General features: G+C 34.7%; 4 protein-coding genes and 1 non-coding gene across 5 annotated transcripts; 2 read left to right on the top strand and 3 right to left on the bottom strand.

Annotated features, from left to right (window-relative positions):
- The first annotated feature begins 1,728 nt into the window (after nucleotides 1-1,728).
- LOC125210329 (uncharacterized) lies at nucleotides 1,729-3,891 on the top strand. Its single transcript, XM_048109887.2, has 4 exons — nucleotides 1,729-2,085; nucleotides 2,165-2,419; nucleotides 2,850-2,926; nucleotides 3,370-3,891. The coding sequence occupies exons 1-4, from the start codon at nucleotides 2,028-2,030 to the stop codon at nucleotides 3,769-3,771; spliced, it is 792 nt and encodes a 263-aa protein (XP_047965844.2). The 5' UTR covers nucleotides 1,729-2,027; the 3' UTR covers nucleotides 3,772-3,891.
- A 26-nt stretch (nucleotides 3,892-3,917) lies between these two features.
- Nucleotides 3,918-10,712, bottom strand: LOC125213243 (protein ESMERALDA 1). The gene is made up of 10 exons (XM_089068580.1): nucleotides 10,219-10,712; nucleotides 9,329-9,398; nucleotides 8,695-8,762; nucleotides 8,512-8,600; nucleotides 7,280-7,477; nucleotides 6,362-6,566; nucleotides 6,114-6,281; nucleotides 5,328-5,495; nucleotides 5,027-5,217; nucleotides 3,918-4,643 (listed from the first exon to the last, which is right to left on the bottom strand). The coding sequence occupies exons 1-10, from the start codon at nucleotides 10,579-10,581 to the stop codon at nucleotides 4,481-4,483; spliced, it is 1,683 nt and encodes a 560-aa protein (XP_088924706.1). The 5' UTR covers nucleotides 10,582-10,712; the 3' UTR covers nucleotides 3,918-4,480.
- Nucleotides 10,713-13,272: 2,560 nt separating this feature from the next.
- On the bottom strand, nucleotides 13,273-14,030 carry LOC125213244 (10 kDa chaperonin, mitochondrial-like). Its single transcript, XM_048113675.2, has 3 exons — nucleotides 13,795-14,030; nucleotides 13,561-13,700; nucleotides 13,273-13,477 (listed from the first exon to the last, which is right to left on the bottom strand). The coding sequence occupies exons 1-3, from the start codon at nucleotides 13,900-13,902 to the stop codon at nucleotides 13,429-13,431; spliced, it is 297 nt and encodes a 98-aa protein (XP_047969632.1). The 5' UTR covers nucleotides 13,903-14,030; the 3' UTR covers nucleotides 13,273-13,428.
- A 636-nt stretch (nucleotides 14,031-14,666) lies between these two features.
- On the bottom strand, nucleotides 14,667-18,253 carry LOC125210937 (perakine reductase-like). The gene is made up of 7 exons (XM_048110584.2): nucleotides 18,058-18,253; nucleotides 17,482-17,652; nucleotides 16,291-16,494; nucleotides 16,035-16,207; nucleotides 15,692-15,788; nucleotides 15,456-15,609; nucleotides 14,667-15,126 (listed from the first exon to the last, which is right to left on the bottom strand). The coding sequence occupies exons 1-7, from the start codon at nucleotides 18,097-18,099 to the stop codon at nucleotides 14,942-14,944; spliced, it is 1,026 nt and encodes a 341-aa protein (XP_047966541.1). The 5' UTR covers nucleotides 18,100-18,253; the 3' UTR covers nucleotides 14,667-14,941.
- A 2,218-nt stretch (nucleotides 18,254-20,471) lies between these two features.
- Nucleotides 20,472-20,553, top strand: TRNAS-AGA (transfer RNA serine (anticodon AGA)). The gene has a single exon. It is a non-coding gene; the product is annotated as a tRNA-Ser (tRNA).
- Nucleotides 20,554-21,815: the final 1,262 nt, after the last annotated feature.

Below are 21,815 nucleotides of genomic sequence, written 5' to 3'. Positions count from 1 at the left end.
GATATGTTTGAATTCTATTTAAAATGAGTCGGTTTAGTTTGAGATTCGCAATACTAACTAAACAACTGGTTCCAACTGAAGTGGAACATTTCATTGATATCAACTTGTATTGTAATTAAGATAGCTTTAAAATTTGCAGTGGCTAGAAGGTGAGATCAATTTATAACTATTTCACATTCTATAAACTTCTGTGATGTATAATCGCAATGTGTTGAAGATGATTTATGCTCGTTCACAATTACATCCCTTGTTCAATGGCCACAAATTTCTATCTCCATTCTTAAGTAAATTAATATTATTTGTAAACAAAACCACTAAGATCGACATGATTTGTGACATTGATTGCATATAAGATGGTAAAAATATGGAAGTCTCGCATAAGAGAAATGAAGGCAATTCTCGGCAACTTCTATGTATGTCCATAAATCCAAACAAGATACACTAGCCTGGCCATATGAATTAATATGTATACATATTGGTTAATTAATACTACAAACTAGTTCAATGAGTTAATCTAGCTAGGAACCTTGTTTACTTATAAATACAATTAATTATCCTCCTATAAAGAGTCAAATTATACTATTGGCTTTTAATAATTAATATAATGTTCAATCATCATAATATAAAGTCAAATTAACTAGTTATACTATATGAGTGTAAATTTACAGAGATGACAAGTTAATTAAAGCAACCCTAGTTATGTGGTCTGATAAGATAAGAATTTTTGTTTTCGTTGTTTGTGATAATTAAGTTAAGTTGGTATATTAGCTTCCCCTTTTAAAGAAATTAGAAAAAGAGCGACGGCCAATTAAAAAGAATGAAATGGGTTTAATTTCAGGAGATGGATTGATAGTAAAGGATAATAGTATCTGATAGAGATGTGGTTAGACGTTGTTATAAAAATGGGTAGTTCTAAAGGGGCGTAATAAAGAGTATGGTTGCACGTGTGCCCAAAACATTAAAAAGGGTGGGCAGTATAGCTTAGCAACTATAGTCTGTATAGGTAGCACATATAATTTCTCAATAATGACGTCCCGCATTTATATAAATAATCAGTGTTTAGCTAATTATAAAAACACTGCTACTAAAGGCCAACTTCTTGGGTAGACAAAGAACTAAATTCTGGTGTTTATGAGTTTAGTTGAGCATTAATCTACCTCAATAAAATCATACTCGCACTCAATAAAAATCAAACCAAGTAGGAGTATTAAAATTGGCACACGCTAATAGGTCTACAGATGTAACGAGCCGTAGAGGTGATTGCACTATGAAGCCACTAATAGTAATAGGGATAATTGTTTGTATAATTCATCAAAATTTGGCCATATATCTTAATTTTGCTCATCATAAAAGATTTTATTTGAAAAACTTTGAATCAGTTCATGGTAATTATGATTCGGTTATAAACTCAAACGAGAGAAGTGATTGTGACTTAGACTATAAATTCGAAATCTTTTTGAGTTGTAGGAATTTGGTAAAAACTGTGGATAGGGGAATGTAAATAAAGATGGTTATAATGTAGATTGGATGTTTCACACATTTGCAACACAAGAGTGAAACTTAGCTGATGCACACGGCCGTGAAATTCCCTGCTTTAAGAAATAATTAAAGGGAAATAGAAAAAAGGAAGATAGAGACAGTAGTAGTAGTAGTGTTACTTAAGCTCATAATTGTCACGTCGCTTTTACCATAAAAAATCTCCCAGAATTTCACATCACTGCATCCATCTTTCTCTTGTCCTTTAGTCAAAACAAATATACATGATGCATGTCTCATCTCTCTTTCTCTCTCTAATGCATATACTAGATGTGTGAAGTTGCATGTACAATTTCTCCTCTCAAAAAATGAAAAAAAGGAGCCATCTCTTAATTTTGAAGTTATGAATGTGTGCAATTCCCTTCCCATTTCACAGTCAAGTCCTTATCCCTAAGTGACTAAGTCTCAATTATACACATTTCCCATCCCTTTCAATTTCTCACCTATATATTTTACTACATCTCTCCATCAACAAATTCAAGACTTGTTCAATGCCTCGCCCTCTCACCCACTTCTGCTCCCTTCCCAACCCTAAACTCAACCCATGGAGTAATTTCATTTCATTTCTTCATTTTTTAAAATTTTGAATTTGTTAGTACGTGTATAATAATAATGTACTTATGTGAAGGTGATGAGTATGTGGGAAAGAGAGGGACGGCGAGATGGAATCCGACGCCGGAGCAAGTGCAAGCTCTTGAAGAGATGTATCGGCGCGGAACACGAACGCCGTCTGCGGAACAAATCCAGCAGATTGCAGCCAAGCTGAGAAGATTTGGAAACATACAAGGCAAGAATGTGTTTTATTGGTTTCAAAACCACAAAGCTAGAGACAGACAGAAGAAACGTCGTCAGCTTGGACTCTTATCTCCCACAAAACAATCAGGTTTTTATTTTTTTTATGCATGTTTCTTTAATTTGGTTTAGTTTTTCTCTTGGAAATTAATGTCACATTAGTATAAATATTACTCATTAATTGTAATAAAGGATATGATATGAAATCAAAAATTTGTAGACAACACTCTATTTATATAGGTGTAAATATGATGCTTACTTAGTGCATGCATGTTTGCCGAAAATAGATATTTTCAACACTTGGTGTGTTATAACGTTGATGATGTTGACGGCACACTAGCTAATGCTTAAAAATTGAGATTCCAAATAGTAGTAAAAATAGTTCCACCACAAATAATTCTACAAGTACATGAATTTAATCAGAATATGTCAAATTCTTTTTTATTTAGACGCAATATAGGATTATAATCTTTTAATAAGAGTAGGATTTGCTGAAGACTAAAGCTGATTTGACCTTGCAGAATTAAGCAGCAAATACTTGGAAATAGAGCAATCTAAGAAAGTGGCTACAATGTCAAATTCCATCACAGCTTCAAAGGTAGTACTACTAGTAGTAGTAGTGATACAGTATTATATAGCCTCCAATATTATTGCAAAATTATTTTGTAATAACAGTGCACAAAACTCGAAAATGTTTGACTTAGGAGACATATTTAATAAGCTGAAGCAGAGATTATCATAGTAGCATGGAGGTCACAAGGTTGAATACAAAAACATACTTCTACTACCCTTTTGTATGGTGGAAATAGAATGAGCCCCATAAGCTGCATATTGTCATGCTTTCTGTTGGAGCTGTTGCCTTGTAAAGATTCCAACATCTTGGACAGAGTGCATATTCATTTACTCAATTTTTCTTTACATAAAAAAAATAAAAAATACTCTACTACTACTATGAGTTGAAGCTCAATACCATGATTTTTACAGTTTTAGGTCTATTGTCCATGCATTTTTAAAATTTTTCTTCATCTTCTTCTTTTGTAGTACTATGGAGGAGGAGAGGTGGAAGAGTGCAAGAGTGAGAGGTGGGCACAATTGGAATTGCAGCAACAGAGTGTAACAGCAAATAGTTCAGAAACCAGCCGCAGAGTAGCATTGGACTTGTCTCCTTCATGCATCCCTTCCAATAATAAAATTATTCACCTGAGCCAAGAAAATGGCTACCCCTTGATAGCACCCAACCTCTGCAAACTGTTAACCCCGAAGAAGAAGAAGAAGAATGATTTCGAACATGGGATCGGAGAAAATCCAACTCTCGAGCTCTTTCCAGCGAGTGGAAACAGTATGAATTCGACTAAGGAAGAGATAGATGATGTTTATGTTTCAGCTAAACTAGTTCCTACACAGTTTTTCGAGTTTCTTCCCACAAAAAACACTCATGTTTAGGCAGTGAAGAAACATGTGTTATGTGTAACTTTAGTTTCTGCAGTAATTTTCAAGTGGAAATTACATCTAAGTTGATGTGACTAGGCCCAACCAAATCTAGTGTCTATTACTGCACAGAATCTGAAACAAGAAAGCGACACATTAACTGAAACCAGACAATGCACAACAGTATCAAAACACTGCACAACTCTGTGATCTGTTTTCTTACAACACATGCATTGATACATGGGCAGTATATGTGAAGGGGATGGATGAGATGCAATGTATTTTACATTTAAGAACACTTTGAATGAATGGATCCTGCTCTAGGGTGGTGTTGTACAGCTGAAACCACTAATATACAGTACAAACATGGACATTTCCGAGCTTCTTCCACAAACAATCATTCGTCAGAGCTTCTTGAGTCGATTGATTCACAATGAGTCGGGTGATGCGCTAGCTAAACTGAAGAAATTGACGTAGGATGATTTTCCATGCTGTTCCAATAAGTTATAGGGTTATACCTACTCGTTGCATCGTGCACAAAAAGATGCAGATGAATGCCCTGCTAACAATCATACTCTTCCTACAAATTACTATCCACAATCTGGATAAGCAGAGTGGAGCCCTTTCCGCGAGGGAGAGCTAAAAAAATTAAAGAATCAGAATCAAGATATCGGGTTAGCAGCAGCCACATGTGTGCGCAACTTAAAGGGAACGGAAGGGCCCCTTATGCTGTAGATGATGATCTTGAATCCTCGATCTTGTTCACTTTGCACATGCAATCTGGGCAAGGAACTGAATATATCGAGTCATTCGGTCTCTTGAGCTCAATACCCTTAGACTCACTATGACTTCGGATATTAAGCATTTGACGCTTGAAGCTTTTCCACCTGTTGAAAACATCCAAGAGAGAAATTAAGTTATCATGGACATGTTTAAGAGTGAAAAGATCATAAATCAGTGGAGATGATTAACTTGACAAAACAGTGAAAGATAAGAGCAACTATTCTCATCCATGATAAAACCATTGGCATGTTGCCCTTGATAAGGTGAACAGACGCAAGAAATAATCTTAAAACACAAAAACAAGATTTATGCAAATTGCATAACTCATAGAAACAGTGAAACCAATTTATAACTATTTTATGAGTCCCTTCAGATTTCACTATTTAAAACCGTGAAGCATTGTATAATTTAAAACTTCCGGTGACTGCACAACCAGCACCAACACTCCACATGAGAATTGAACAAATTGAGAAGAAAAATGCATTACCCGTTATTAAGATTATCAAATAATAACGCTAGTTTCCGCTTGTCAGGTCTAATTGTCCTGGAGTGACCACCATACAAATATCTTCTGTGCCCCAAAAGAAACTGAGGAAAATTTCCACCTTGAGTTGTTACAAAGACTTCACTATGAAGACACACAGTGTAATCTATGGCAGCCATTCGGGATGAATAATTCTGGAAATGGTAATGGAATCAAGACACATAAAAGTATGTGAATAAGAATTCGAACACCACAAAAGACCAGAAGAAAGAAATAACACAGAAAAGTAGCGCTTTATCCACACCTGGAATGGAGCAAGTTCCTCAGCAGATGCCAGCATCTCTTTTGTTTGTAGTAACGGAAACATTTCCAATAATGGCGCCATGTACCTCTCAGAGTCATATATCTGTCCTGATGCCAAATAGATTGATGTACTTTTGTCGAAGCCCATTCCCCTGAGCATCAAACCTACCTGATCAATAAAACATCAGTAGGAGATAACAATATAATATGTTATAAGATTATGCAACACCCAATTGTTTTTGTTTTTTACTCAGAAATGCAAAAGCAAGTTTACTAAAAGAGAAAAACCAAAAACAGATCTTAAAATATGGAAGACATGGAACAAATTCAATCTTTATATTTTCTTCGGAATTTTCCATCTGCCATCTGTGACACAGTACAGATCATGAAACTACAGTACACAGCACACTGCCTATTCAGTCCATGAAGTTCAACAAAAAGAATAACCTTTAGCTCATAGAATCACCATAGTGTGCTATACATCTAGGCTATTTAACCTTTAAGATAAATCATAAAGGAGTTTTGAACAAATTTATGATGAGAGATGTCCCCATGAAAGACGGAGAGAAGACAAAAAGAAGTGGTTTATGTAAATGATTAAAACAGAATAATATCATATTCTAGAGAACCAAAAAAGTGATGAGTCTTTAATAAACTCAGATAAGAAAGAAGGATGAAAAGTGTAAATTCAGAATATACGGATATACTAGTATTATATAGTTAAAAAGTTAAAACTCAGAATATACGGAAAATTCCGAGTATACAGATATATACATAATATAGCAACCTCTAAAGGTGTTAATGGACATTTCCCATTTAATCTGATCGCTCCAGGCAGAATGACTTTGCCACGTTTAGTAAATTTTCCCTTCCAACCTCTTTCCCTAGCAGCATCCATGTCTAGTTTTTCTTTGTCTCCACCATCATATACACAACAAGAAAATGCAACCATGTCCTACACAAGAAGATAATCAGTGATGAAATCTTTATTCCGACATTTCAGGTAGACAAAAATCCCATCACATCCTATCTAACCTCCTCAAAGCGAAGATGCACAGAGATATATTTGCCACTATTATTTACACTGAGCTTTTTCATTCTTGCAACCAAAGTTTGACCCAAATTTGATATTGGGTCTGAAAACCTTAGAGCTTGATAATTTGCCAAGCATCTAAGTCTTTGTACAGCTGGTGGAGCATCAAATGACAATCGATTTGCAAAAGGAGAAATCCTTATAATCCTGAGATGGTCAATTAAAAGGGTTACAACTTTGAATATCTACTTCCAATAAACAAGTAAATTTAGAGGAGAGAAAGGGAAAATCATCTAACTTGAACAATCTCATGTCCCTTTCTCTCTATCTCATCTTATAGGTAGCAGTTAGTTTCAGCAGTGGTGAGATAGAGTTGTTGAGAGGTCATGGATATGAGGAAGTGATGGTGGCAGTAACAGAAGGGGTGAAGGAGGGGAAGTAAAGGGGATGGTGATGGTAAGATCTTAATGATGTGTACTTATCAGAACTAAGAGTTTGTCAAATTGGCACATTTTCACTGAATTACCCAAGTTAGGGCTAAATTGACAAATTCAGAAGACTTAGCCGGCTAATACACCCAAATATAGCAACAGTTTGGCTTCCTTCCCCGACTATAGGCCTCTGTAATGGATCTCTACAGTGATTCAGATTCAGAAGCTATTAGCATAACCTTGAATTACAAGTCAAGTACAATAGTAGAGTTCCACACACTCATATAAGCATATAACATAGACAGCATTAGCAAACTCTACCCAATGACAAAAAAATTCTCAAAACGCGTGTATATGAAAAGAACCATGTTAATTTTATTGATCAGACATCAAAACAATTTGTTCTGAACCATTAAGAAGTGCATGATGCAGACTGACTAAGAATTACAAAGAAATGAACACAATAAAGACTGAAAGAGGAATACTCACTTTTCTTCAAGAAGCTTTGGAAGAACTGTATCTGTATAGTATTTGATAGGTGACCAGGCTTTTATCCTGAAGTTGTATACATTGCTCATGTTATGGTCAAATCGCTCCATTATGTTCCCCGGAATCGTTCCAACTATCCGAACATCATTTCTAAGGGTTTCATTGAAGAATTCTTCATCATATATGTCACCAAATTTGCTGGACACAGAACAGCAGCATTAGACATTCGCTCTCTGGAACGAAAAATATATCATCCAAGTATTGACAAATGCAACAAGCATTTAAACCATGGTAAAAGGAAACATATGAAAATTCATTGACAATGTGGACTAGGTACAACAGCATACCACTCTGAAAAGGGTAACCTTTTTAATCAAAATTAAGATCATAATGCCTACATAATCGAAAGTTCAATATAAAACACATAGCTATTCACACTTTCCAGACACTTGGGTGAACCATTTTCTGATCCCATAATAAAAGCTGGAGTTATGTTTAAAATAACTCAATGTTATCAAAGTAACGCTTGCTTCAGAAACAATAATTCAAAAATGAAACATGCCACGTAACAGGAGAAATGGTGCATCCATTTATTTCATGACCTACTATTAGTCAAAAGGTCATGCCTTTTGCACCTTACTTTGAAGAAGGCTGACTCAGTCAGTAATTAAAAAAAGTTTTCATACCTTGATGGCCTTTGTTACTTAAAACCATGAGCTAAGACATCCTAGATTATGCAGAGTATCACTAGGAAACTAAAACCGTATTCCCCTTTCGACTGTTAAAGGTGTATTGAAAAATGGATCAGCTAGACTCAAAGAAAGCTAAAAAAATAATGCTTTATTGGAGATCCAACACAACTTAAACATCTCTATCCCACATTTTACTTATTTTTTCTGTTTGGAATCTCTTAGAAAATCACGGAAAAATGGACTCAGGACGTATGTATATTCAAACATATCATGTCTTTAAAAATATAAAGCAATGATAATTTAATAGTGGCTGCAACGATACAGAGAAATTCCCAATACATTAGCTTCACGAATTAACCAAATAAATACTGTACTTCGCAGGAGATGATAATTGATAGTAAATCAAATGAATGCATATATGTATCTTGTGGTACAGATCACAGAAACATAAATTCCATATTTGCATCAGTATGATGGAAACATAAGAAAACAATCAAGTAAACTAGTTAACCGCATACAGTTGATAATTCTGCAACTCACCTTGGATCCCTCCAGATACTGTGATAATGAAAGTTTGGAATCACAAGAGTTGCATTAAGGTAGCCAGCCACAGCAACAGCATTGCATATCTGACATCATGAAAATGGTATGGAGTGATGCTAAACCCAGAACACAAAAACAAAATCACCACAATAAATACACTGGCACAGAAATAGAAGGTACCGATGATCTCTGTTGATTTAGACCACCATTGGCCTCGACAAATATATATCCATTTGACTCTGGTAAGCCTAAGGTATCCAAACAATTATAGAAAATTTCAGATATCCTCAGCTGAATCTCAATAGTAAGGAAGTTAAGCAAACAATTATGGTAGCAAATATTTCTGAAGTTAAAAGAAGGCAACAGGCCACAGATGCAGGAGAAAAGAAACCATGCGATATAAATTGATGCCAAGTCACTTATCAAAAGAGAGAATAATAGACGGTGATTTTAATTTTATTTTCACTTTGGGGTTTGGGCATTTGGGGTAGGAGGAAAACATTACCAATTGTAGTGTTAATTGATCCTTAAGACCATATGCATAAATTACTTCATTGGTGAAAAGCAGTTCGAGTGTAATTGACCGAAGAACAGTGGGGCCATATACATACTGTGGAAAAATGTTGTGAAGCATAAAATGCCACAGCTTCAGTAAGTTGATCAAAGTCATTTTTTTTTCAGGTAGTAATACTACTCTAGAATTGCTCAAATTTGAGCATCATGCTGCTAACTACATTTAAGCCAGATTATGAGCAAAATAATAAAAAGAATTGAATTTATTAATCCTGCTCCAGGTAGTTCCATTAATCCATACCTTCAGAAGACTTGTTGATACATGGTCTCCATTCACCAACTTTATAAGAATGTTTCCATATAGTTGATATCTGTACCCATAACAGCATTCAGCATTTCAGCTATAAGATTGAAAACTTTCATCTAACAATACAGCTTCAGTATTTCTCACACTGATTTATTTTGTGTGTACACATAAAGACAAGCATACATATGGGCCCAATAAAAGGGAATGAAGAACATAAAAATTACTAGATAACAACTATTGTCCTTTTGGCTGGTCAGAACGGTGAAAACCCTTTCAGAGTATGAACTTCTCTCTAGTGTGATTGCTACAGACCGTTAATCCGGTTCTAATAAACATGGCTGTACTATACCACTACTCCTCAAAACCTCTGTGTGGCCCATTACCTCACAATACTACACACATTATATTCTTCCAAAATAGCCCTAAAGGTTTTACAATATTTAGATCAGCAAACAAGCTATTCAGCTCTAGACTACAAACAGTATAATGTGTGAGGCAAATTTCAAAGCTATACTAATGAGAATTGAGAAATCGTGGCACATCAAATTCAACAATGCACAGCTGTCGGAAATTTACAGTCCTATTATTAATAAAAAGGGGTGTAAACACCGTAAAATTCCCCAATCTCAAAATCGAAGCAATATCAATGGCGGTGACAGATTACCAAACATATGTCGGGATGAAATAAATTGCATACAAATCAGGCTTTTAGCTGAAAGGAAATCTTCCGTGCATACTTTAGTGAGTACTAGGAATGTGAGGTGTCGAAGTCAATAAGAAAATGTAAAGTCGCTATCAATCTGAATCTTAATAACTAAAGTCTTGAGCATTTAATATCCTAACCCAAAAAAAAGAAGAAATTCAAAATTAGGCGAAGAACTGACCGCATCCGCGGAGGAATTATCGGAGTCCATTTCGGGACGGAGCTTGTGATAGAGCTGGGGGCTGCGGTAGACGGAGCCGGGGGGAGGCCTGTGCGTAATGACCGGAACGATGTCGAAGGAAACCGTCCCCATGTAGAAGAGAATACCGGCGATGTAGAGGAGAGGCGCGAAGAGGAAAATCCCCTGGCGCTTGAGGAGGAAGGAGAGGAGGAACCAGACGAGGCGCTGAGTGATGGTCTTGGGCGTGGAGCGGCCCGATTTGGAGGTGCGGGAGCGGTAGCGCGGGGAGCGGCTGAGCGGCGAGGAGGGCGGCGATTGGGGGCTGCTTTGTCCGCTGGTCGGGAGCCGATTGTAGGCTTGCATCGCGCGGTTTTCTTCACATGATGATTGTGGTGATTCAAATTTTCATGATTCAAATGGCGATTTGATTTGATTTGATGATGCAGGGAGAGGGAGAGAGGGAGGAGCTGTAAGAGGTGGTGGGGCACGTGACGTGAGAGAGGGACGCACGTGCTGGCAACAACGGACAGACAGGACAACAGACACAGTAGGGGGAGGAGAGGCGAGGGAATGAAATAGAAATAGAAATAGAAATAGAAATAGGAATAGGAATAGGATGATGAATTGATACTAGGACTACACACACACATGGGTTTCCTTCAAATTGATTTTGACCTCTTTTCCACAGAGTCAACCCTCAAATTTTCTTCACTTATTTTCTTTCCTAATTCAATCTATTTTCGCACATATCATGACACCATGGTTTTTTCTCCATAAAATTGACTTCTATTTTCACCGTTTTCTCAACGGCAAATGGACCTTTCAAATGGAAAAGGATAGTTATTGCAATAACAAAAATCATATTATGTACAATTACTAGAGGTCCAAAGTATTACATATGATGGTAAACAAATGTTATTACAAACTAACCTAGCAAATGTCCGAATTATCATGGTAATAAATAATAATAGAATTGTTGTAGACTAAGATTTTTTATAACATCACATTTCAAACGAATGGGAATTTAACAACGCATTTATAAAAAATGAAACCGTCATGAACGAAAGTTGTACGTAGATTTTGCTGTCCAGTTCCATAGACGAATATATGGAATTATATCAACTATAAAGAATGAATTTGGGTAATATGGAGTACTAGTTTGCAGAATCAAGCAAGATCAACAAGGTTTCGTAACGTTATTTTTTCTGAATTTTATTGCAAATCGAATAACATTCTGAAAATTATAGTAAAAGTTGCAACATTTTATAAGACTTCTTTGTGAGGGAATGTAGAATTGATAGAGATTAAATCAAATTTGCTAATTGCACAATTCTTGTGTAAATCATAGTAGTATATGAAGACTAATAACGGAAGAATTTAATGATTTGCACTAGAAAGAGAAACAACATTCACCAAATTCAATCTTGAATAGTACTATATTTTCTAAATTTCTAAGATATTTTGGGGGAAGAATGTGTAAGATTTCCAAGTTGGACATGAGCTATGATGCAGATGAATACACATCTATTAATCTATATTTCCAAGATTCACTGATCTTGTCTTACAAGAATAATACTATTAAAAACTAATAATGGAGGAGGACCTGGCTCCACAACTTTAGTCACGAAGTTTCCTTGTTGCTGCATAACAACAGAAAACAATCTCCTAATGTATTGACAAACATATAATATCACATAACAAGATCCTTGAATATAACATCTTTGTATTATAACTTATAAGAATATTCCACTTCCACCCAAAAGATTACACTAAATTCAACAATATATTGTTAAATGGAATATCAACTACCCCACTTGGTTAACATAAGCATTCATAATTAGTACTAGTACCTAATAAATTGTTAAATGCAAGCTTAAATTTCTCTCTTTTAATGTTCCACGCCAAGGACAAGTAGTGTTACACTCTAGTATCTAAGAAATGACAATTAACCTGGTCGAAACAACAAATTTTATGCATTCCCACTTCTCCAAACCATATTGTGCTACTTCTACTCCTATTAGCCCCATCAGCAATATGATCAAAAGATTCAAGTTCACGTTTTTGAAGACTTATTATTACAACTAATTAAGTATGATGAAACAAGTATTCAGATGTAATTGCAACATTTGCTGGCAATTAAATATAGATGATATCAGGCTATATATACTAGCTAACAAGTATTAAGGCCACATTCAAACACTTGCAATAGAAAGAGCAGAAATGTACAATTTGGTTTTCTAAAATTTGAATAAAACCTTATATGGTTCATCACTGCACAATTCCAACACAGAACTTATGTTTTCTATCTAACCTTCCTAGGTAAAAGGATTTAGAAGCAGCTCCAAATTTATACAACAAACATCAAATTTCAGGGCAAAATCAACACAAAAGGACAAGTTAAATGAATCATCATTAGAATTCAAAAGAGACAATAGCAACAATCTCAATGAGTTGTACAATTGAAAAAGCAGCAGCAGCAACTAGACTTAGAAATCACAAAATCATATAAGACCTCAATTGACAATTCACAGGAACAAAGTCCCCAGTCAGTCAACAATACATTGTTAAATGAAACATCAACTATCCCGCTAATAAAATGTTAAATACAAGCTTAAATTTCTCTCTTTTAATTTTCCATGTCCAATGGCAAGTGGTGTTACACTAATATCTAAGAAATGACATAAGTAATCTATCAAAACAAAACACTGAAACAACAAATTTTATGCATCCCCATTATCCCCCTCAGTAGATTCAAGTTCACATTTTAGATGACCTACTTCCTATTACAACTATGATGAAACAAGTACTCAGATTGTGACTGCAAACATTTGCTGGCTACACTTTAGCTATCATGGCCACATTCTAACGCTTGTGATAGAAAGGGCATAAAGTTACAATATGGCTTCCTAAAGTTCAAATAAAACCCCGGTTTCATCACTTAAGCACCATTCCAAAACAGAACTTATGCTTTCGATCTAAGCTTCCTAGATAAGGAATTCAGAGCAGCTCCAACAAGCATAAAATATAAGAGCAAAATCAACACAAAAACACAAGTTAAATGAATTATCCTTAGATTTGAAAAGAGATAATAGCAACAGTCTCAATCAGTTGTACAATTGAAAAAGTAGCAGAACAACTAGACTTAGAAATAGCAAAACCAAATTCCCACATCAGACCTCAACTGAGAATTCGCATGAACAAATTCCCCAATTAGTCATGCAAAGTGCCCAATATATCTTCATCTCTGAACAAATGATACCTGCATTCCACCCCAAACCAAAACTCAGTCAAAATACCCAAAAACGATCCTAAAAAGACACAATCTTGACCATAAAAGCTTACTCTTTTTCACCCAATTTCACTTGGGTGCCGCCGTATTCCGGCAAGAGAACGGTGTCGCCTTCTTTCACAGCAGTTGGGATATTATTCCCTGCTTTGTCGCGTAGCCCAGGTCCAACTGCAACCACTTTACCAGAGTTCAACTGCACACAATCACATCAAATCCCCCATCAGATACAAATCGAAATCAATGGATCCTGAAAAGAGAAACGGAGAAATCAATTAATTTAACACTACCTTGGATGATTTTTCAGGGAGGAGAATTCCGGCGGTGGTTTTGGACGGCTGAACAATTTTCTCCACGAGAACTCTGTTGAGAGTGGGGATCAGTCGCCTCGCTGCCATTGCTCAGAAACTGGATTTGGAGAGTGCAAAGCTTTGCAATTGCAAATGTGATAAAGGCAATAGGTATTTAGAGAGAGGCTACTAGTCCAAGGATGGTGGTAGAAGGTTCTCGACTTTCTTAAGCAAGGGGTTAGGGTTTAGGGTTTTGAGGAAAAGATTCTACCCTAATATTTAATTGCCATATTTTAAGAAATAAGAATTATAAGTGACTCAATATTCATACTAATTCACATATGCAATATGTATTAGTATCGTTTAATCCATATTAGTAGTATTATTTTTTTCATTTTACCCATGTAATTTAGTTCTAACACTTTGAAATGATTATTAATATCATTAATTTTATAATTTACACAAAAACTAACGTTTCATTTGTTCATTTAGTAACAAACTAAATGTATAAATTAAAATAAATAATCAATGTTTTAAAAATTTGACTGCCAAATGAACTAGTGAAACTATTAAATTACAGTTCAAATGGTTGGATCAATCGAATCCCTGTTGTAGGCTTATATTCATCAGCTCAATATGTTGTAGATTCAATGCAATAAAACCAGTTCATCAGCTCAATGACACTAATTAATCATTTATATCTTAAATCCTATCACCATTTAACTATTGTGTCAGATCACATCACTGCTACCAAAATACTACAAGGTAACGACCCCTCAATTCAACCATAAACTTATAGTTTTCTCTTTTTGATGGAACCATAAGCTCTATATACAGCTCTCCACTATTCTTCATAGGTGAACACCGTCAACTGCTGAATATTCGATCTTATTATGAGATCTCTTTCACTGATGTACGCAACAACAAACATATAGAGTTTACCAAAAACAGAAACACCACAAACTTGACCTCTAAATGTATAAATGAAAGCCAATAAGCTTACTACAAGAAGATTCCAACAAGATTTCATAATCACCAGCATCCGCCTTCGGCATAAAATTATTAATCATCAGTCATTCGACTCCATCTAGGAATTGAACGTGGAGTTTCAGAAGAACAAAGACGCAAACTGGTTATAAATGTTGTTTCACTTGGGTTTTGGCTGTGGAGTGTTAGCACATTTCCATGATATCTTATAAAGAGCTTCACCTTGTCTCCCTCCTGCCACTTCTTCAACGGGGACAGCTTCACAGATCTCTTTCAGATCATCGTCCGTCAGTTTCACATTCACAGAACCGACGTTCTCATGGAGATTCTTTATCTTAGTTGTTCCTAAACAAATCACAAGAGAAATAGAGGTATGAGATTTATTAGCTGAGCCTTTTCATATTTTTATTCAGTTTATACGAATATTGCAGCTGCTACTATAATTTCATAGAACCTTCATCTTAATGGAAGAAATTCAACTGATGTATGCTTTAGGCCTGTATTCATAATGGTTCATACCCTGCTACATGTTAAATCATGATGCACATGATAATAATAGCAGTAGTTGCAAGTTAAAATCATCATCTAAAGTTTTTATTATGCCTATATAGTTCTATCTAATGAATTGTTTCATTACAGGAAGTGCAAACAATATCACAGTAAGAGTCACTGACCAGGAATAGGAACTACATCAGCACCCTGATGAAGAACCCATGAAAGAGCAAGTTGGACTGGAGTACAGTCATGCTTCTTAGCCAATTCTTCTAGGCGATAGTAGATTGTCTTGTTCTTTTCCCAATTCTCCCCTGTAAACCTTGGGTGTGATTGCTAGTCAAAGAAAGTTACTGCAGTTAGTTAAGTTTACACAGCGATCAAGTAGGAAACTCGTTGTCGAAGACTGCAAGCGTACCAAGTAACTTTCTTGAGGTATGTTTTCCACAACTTTCTTCCCAGCAAAAAGCCCACGGCCAACTGGGCAGTATGGAACTATACCAATGCCAAGTTCCCTGCCATCCATTTTAAAGAGTAAAAAAATCATTACTCTTGAATCAGGTTATAAAAGTGAATTAGAGTAATAGAAGTTCTAAAATGAATACTACTAGTATAATGTTCATGCATGATTGATCCAAGCAAGTGCATATAACGTGAGATGCGTTCACTTTGTACGAGATGAGAATTGTTAATTTAAATGGTTATATTTGAACTGAACATCTATCCTACTGGAGTGCTTTATTCAATGATGATGGAAAAACCTGCAGAGAGGAATTATTTCTTCTTCGATTTCACGGGTCCAAAGTGAATATTCCATTTGTAATGCGGTAATGGGATGCACGGCATGTGCCCTTTTTATAGTGTCGGCATTAGCTTCAGACAGACCAATGTACTTAATTTTACCTTCTTCAACTAATTTTTTGAGTTCCTCCATCTGCAAATGTTAAGCCAAAAAAATGAAAAAAAAACAACAACAATACAACAGAATTGATATAGGATTACGTGAAAAAGACTTACTGTTTCCTCAATGGGTACAGTGGTGTCAATTCTATGTATGTAGTACAGATCAATGTAATCCACTTGGAGGCGCTTCAGGCTCGCTTCACAGCAAGAGCGGGCGTACTCGGGAGTACCTTTAACTAGAATCCCGGAGCTCGTAAATGCAAAAAAACCAAACTTTGTTGCTAGTTGGACTTTTTCCCGAGGCAGCTCCTTCAATGCCTGACAAGTTTGAGTTTTTAAGTGAATGCCCAGCTAGAATTGTATAGAAATTCTCCTTGGATATGATTTCTGTGCTTTGCATTTTTCTTTAATGGTTAAAGACAGAACACACTTACCACCAAGAAAGTGGTTCAGATTTGTACAAGTGAATCTCCTTGAAGGAAAATTGACAGAAATGTCTCTTTTATAAGGTGAATAGTTTTGGTTAAAGGCATCCCTGCTACAAGTAGTTCAGATTTGTACAACTGAACCTCCTTGAAGGAAAACTTATACATTTCACAAATTCAATGGAGATACCAGCTCACACTCGGTTTCTCACACTAGTGGTCTAATTGGTGGCTGAAAAGCTCTATTTGGATTGTACTGCTTGCAAGAAATTTATCAAAACCCAATGGTGCACAAACCAGGTGAAAGCTTACAATATTCTAAAACTCCACTTGCATTTTTTATCTACTTCAATAAATGATTTTATCCCTATAAACATTCTATTCTGGCTTCTGAATAGTTCCACAAAGCAGTTCAAGAAACTTGGTGGCATTATCAAGTTCAGAGAAATAATCAGCTTTTAGAAATTATATGTAGATGCTTGTACGCTATGGTTCCATGGTATTAGGAAAGTCAGGACAACCAAGAAACGAAAGACCCTGTTCGACTAAATGCAATAAGTCTAATATCATTCTAATGATAAAATGCTACGCCTGCTTTGTCCTCAACATTTCCTGGTGATGAATATTCACGAGGATTACCATGTCTTATGCTAGACTGATAGCAGAATAAGTGCTAAAAATATGGATAGTCAAGGTGCTAAACATATGGAATTTATATTAGACCACACTTATCAAAAGATCAAATGCTGTTGCATTTACGATTCTGTAGCAAGCACAATCATCCCATTTACTTATTTTCTATCTTCAAAGCGTAAGAAAGGAACTTGCAGTAATGCACTGATCATTTGGCGAGGATCAAGACAGTAAGCGTAAGAGTTACCTGCCCTATCACGTATTCGTTGGAATGGTCCTTCCCGTAAACATCAGCAGTGTCGAAGAAGGTAATGCCATTATTAAACGCCTCTTTGATTATTGCAATGCCATCTTCCACAGAAATAGGGGCATTGTAGAATCCAGTGAGCCCCATGCAACCATAACCCAATTTTGACACCTGAAGGAGGGAGAGATATGTCATGTCAGATCAAACGACAAATTGAAGAAGTGCAACTGCTCCAAACTAAACATTCCAACTTCTGTAACTAGCAAAATATACTTTCATCTCCGTCATCTTTTCGCAATAAGAAAAACACAAATCAGGCAAATTTGAATATCAATTGTTAATTGATCTAAACATCTCAGACCGCCATTGATAAGTGCTACCTCTACACATACTATTTGAAATTTTACACAGTTGTGAACTTCTACTGCAAACGTCAGAGGAGCATGAATCGAAAATCAAGCACATCTATGCACAAATTCAAAACTCCTAGAGTTCCTTACTCAAATGATGAAAATAGTGGAAGTCATGGATCAAATCAAAAGAGGACGATTAAGTTTAGGCGCGCAATATATTCACCTCAAGTCCTTGGTTTCCCAATTTGACTCTTTCCATAGCCATTGCTTCCAAATTTTATAATTAACTTCAAAATAGCAGGATATGAAAAATGAATTGCTGGAACTCAAACTAAGAGAGTTGCTTCAAAACAAGGATCTTCTCCACCTAACTCCTCCAACTACCATTTTCCTTTTTATCTTTTTCAGCTTTAGTTGAAAATGGAGCTCTGATTTTGTCAAGGTAATTTTGTTTGGGCCACATCTTCAGTTGGGCTCTCAATTTTTATTAGTTGTAATTTCAATCACTGTCAGGTGTTGGTGTTGTAACAATAAAGCAAATTGTCGTGGGCTTCATTTCAGATATAGTATGTTAATAAAATAATTATTTGCTTGTATTATTGTCCCAAGATAGCTGATTTGAGTTACTTTTTTTTGCCAAATACTTTTACTCTCTCTTTCTCTCTTAAAATTTATTTTTCTCGCCACTTTACACCTAAACATAAATTTCTTTAATCTTGTATCCATAAAAATGTCTTAACTACCTTGAGATACAATTTTGAATTCTGCAAAAAATTACTGAACTTTTTATCTTTTCAATGTTTACTAATGAGACCAAATCATAAAATACTATCACTATTACTTATTAAACACTTAAGATCTAGAACACAGCATGTGTCAACAATTTCACAAAATCGACAGCAAATAGGATTTGAGAGAGACTGTCAAATTATGATTGATGATCAAAATGAGAGTGAAACTGAAATGGAGAAAATATAAGTTAGACTGACTTAATTTGTCGAAAGTTTAGAGACAAGTTCATCTAAAATTTGAAACAATCAGCTATATATTATGGTTTTTAGAAGTTTCTCACTACTATTAATTACTCGTTTCAAGTATCCTAATCGACTTCTTTATAAATCACATATAAACATTGAAAATGATATACATATAGCAAAAAAAGTCAATGAAAATTTTAAATCATGTAGTACTCCATTTTCTTCTATAAAGAGTAGTATTAATTAAAAATCTAAACTGAACAATAAAAATGTGAGTCTTAGTACAATAAGATTAAGTTGGATAAACTCACACACACGACTAAGATTGAAAAATCGATACTACTGTATGATTTTTATTTTTTTAACAATATAATAATAGATCATTTTTTAAAATTAAATAATACTATAAAATCAGACAACCAATTAACCTCCGAACAAGTTCACTAACAAAATTGCGTAACAATCAAAGCTAGAGAAATTAATGCCTAGGTGCAAATGTCTCAAATTCAATTCATTCATCATACAGCCTTTAAATTTAAATTTATTTATTTATAAAAAAATAATTGCATAACAAACCATGACTTAAGATACAAAGCGGCCGACACGCACAAGTCACCGATATTCATATGACATACATTTATATTTCCTTTATTTCTCCTGACCCACCCAACAAAGAACCATTGGGTCTTGTTAAGTGAATATAAGGTCGAAATTAAGAAAAGAATATGCAATTCATAAGAGTGGTGCACACACAATTGGAATATTCTAAAGGCTAATCGTTGCACGTGTGGGCCTACACTTCCACAATAGATACTATTCGAGAAAATTATTATAGTGCACTTATTGAAAACGGAATCTTTTATTATAACCACTAGTATTATATTAGTGGTAGTATGGGAAATCAGAAGGTCAAATGCCTTTTAAAATGTAATTTTGTTACTCAAGTATTTTGTATGGAATCCCATCACTCTTGGATTGAATAATACTATAATTATGATGATGAGCTCGTGGTGTGTCTGTCATAATGGAATATAAAGTTCAAAATAGATTAAATAGACGAAGGAATTAGCGGTGCACCATAAGTTTTTTCTTTTTCTTTTTGAGATTAGATAGAGATCACAAGTTTTTAAAATAGTCGTTTTGTATACAAATAAACGACATCGTTTAACACATAGTCATGTACTACTTAATTTTATAGTTGTCATATCAGATAATTACTCAACAGTTTTCATCATGGAATAATTTTAAACAATGCCAAACTTCATAACTTTAAACTATAGTATCCACTAGAATTTTTCTAAGTTTCATGGTTATTACTAACAATTTGCCTTATATAATTATGTATGATTACATGCATGTGTAGAAAAAGTATTAGTATAGGTGATTTAAATAAATTGTGTACAGAAGAATAATTTAATAAATAGTTCTCTCTTTTTTTTGCTTGTAAATCATTATTCAGATAATAACAAATACACTAGGCGTTCATATTCAAGAGAAAAACAAATGAAATAGATATTATAACTAAATATAATATGCTGTGTTTCATTAACGCTCACTTCATATTTTTTACAGAAGACCTTGTGTGGTAAAAATATTGTTGCTCAGCCAACACTCAAATCTATAGGTTAAATACCTCTATAATTATCCAGGTAACAATAAAGTGGTCGTGCCGGAGTGGTTATCGGGCATGACTAGAAATCATGTGGGCTCTGCCCGCGCAGGTTCGAATCCTGCCGACCACGTTTTTTGCTTGTTCATGGCCATCAATATTTAGAATTACTAATTTTTTTTATGCAAAATATTTAATCATACAACAAACATATCTATAAATTTTTAATAGTGCCCTACCCTAAAAGTCAATGAATTGTCCCATTGAACATTAGTATTTCAGTATTTTTTTTGCAGATCAATATGTTTCTTCTCATTATATTTTGACTATATTAACAAAATATTACAAATTTCAAATCATATTATCATTAATTGGAGAACTATTATGTAGAACTGTCTCTCAACGTCTTCTGCTTTTCCTTGGTTTAGATCCGACGTCACACGTTAGGCGTTTAGTAGAGAGAAGTGCTACGAACCTCAATTTATGATTTGGTAAAATTATGGAAGATGGATTTCAATAATACCATAGGAAATATATTTTGTAGGAACAAATGAAAATTTAATGTAAGAACTAGATAGCATCTTGTTATGACCGAACACTTTGTAGAAGTCAAATATTAAAGTGCTTAGAAGAATGAAAAAAGGGTGAAAGATGAAAAAGGAAAAAAATGTTAATTACTTGTAATATTTAAAGATGAAAGTTCATGTTACTTGGCTTAATTTCAGAGAACCGCATAAGACGAAAATAATCAAACAAAGCAATTGGTCAGATTCCATATTTGTTAAATAATGCCTGAAATGAATATATATATGTAGGAAAGTTCAGATTTTTTTTTAAAGTTAAAGTTAAGATTTGTATTATTATCTTTCTTTTCTTTTCTTTTTTAAATTCTTTTTGGAGCCAAAATTGTTTGCAGACACGTATAGAGGATGGATGTTCTTGGAAGCTAACCTTCATTGGAATTCAATTTTGTTTTTGTCAAGAGGAAGAGATAGATAAAAGCAAATGTTGCATGGGAGTATAATTTTAAAATGTCATATTATTCCCCCTTTTTCTTCCCATCCACATCTACTTTGGAGAAATATATTCTCCACCCTTATATAATATCATTACATGCATTTTTTAGAAGAAATCATTTATACTCCATGTATTAGTATCTCTATTGTGATATGCATTAAATAATAAAATGCACTTACTATACTAATAAATGTCGAGATGTATTTGTGTCCGCAAGGTAACAAGCGCCCAACATATACAAAATGAAATACGAATACCTCTATTATGTAAGTTTTTTGGCGATGTTATAAAAATACTATTAAATGAATATTACTTCTGGGTCTTGTGGGTTATATTTGCAATTAATTGCACTCTATATGGTAGTACCCTCGCTCGATT

The sequence above is a fragment of the Salvia hispanica genome, chromosome 3, assembly GCF_029641045.1.
Source record: "Salvia hispanica isolate PSC_SH4W2 chromosome 3, Shi_PSC_v1, whole genome shotgun sequence".
NCBI lineage: Eukaryota > Viridiplantae > Streptophyta > Magnoliopsida > Lamiales > Lamiaceae > Salvia > Salvia hispanica.
The sequence above is the reverse complement of the archived record's forward strand: the minus strand, read 5'-3'. Positions and strand labels throughout refer to the sequence as shown.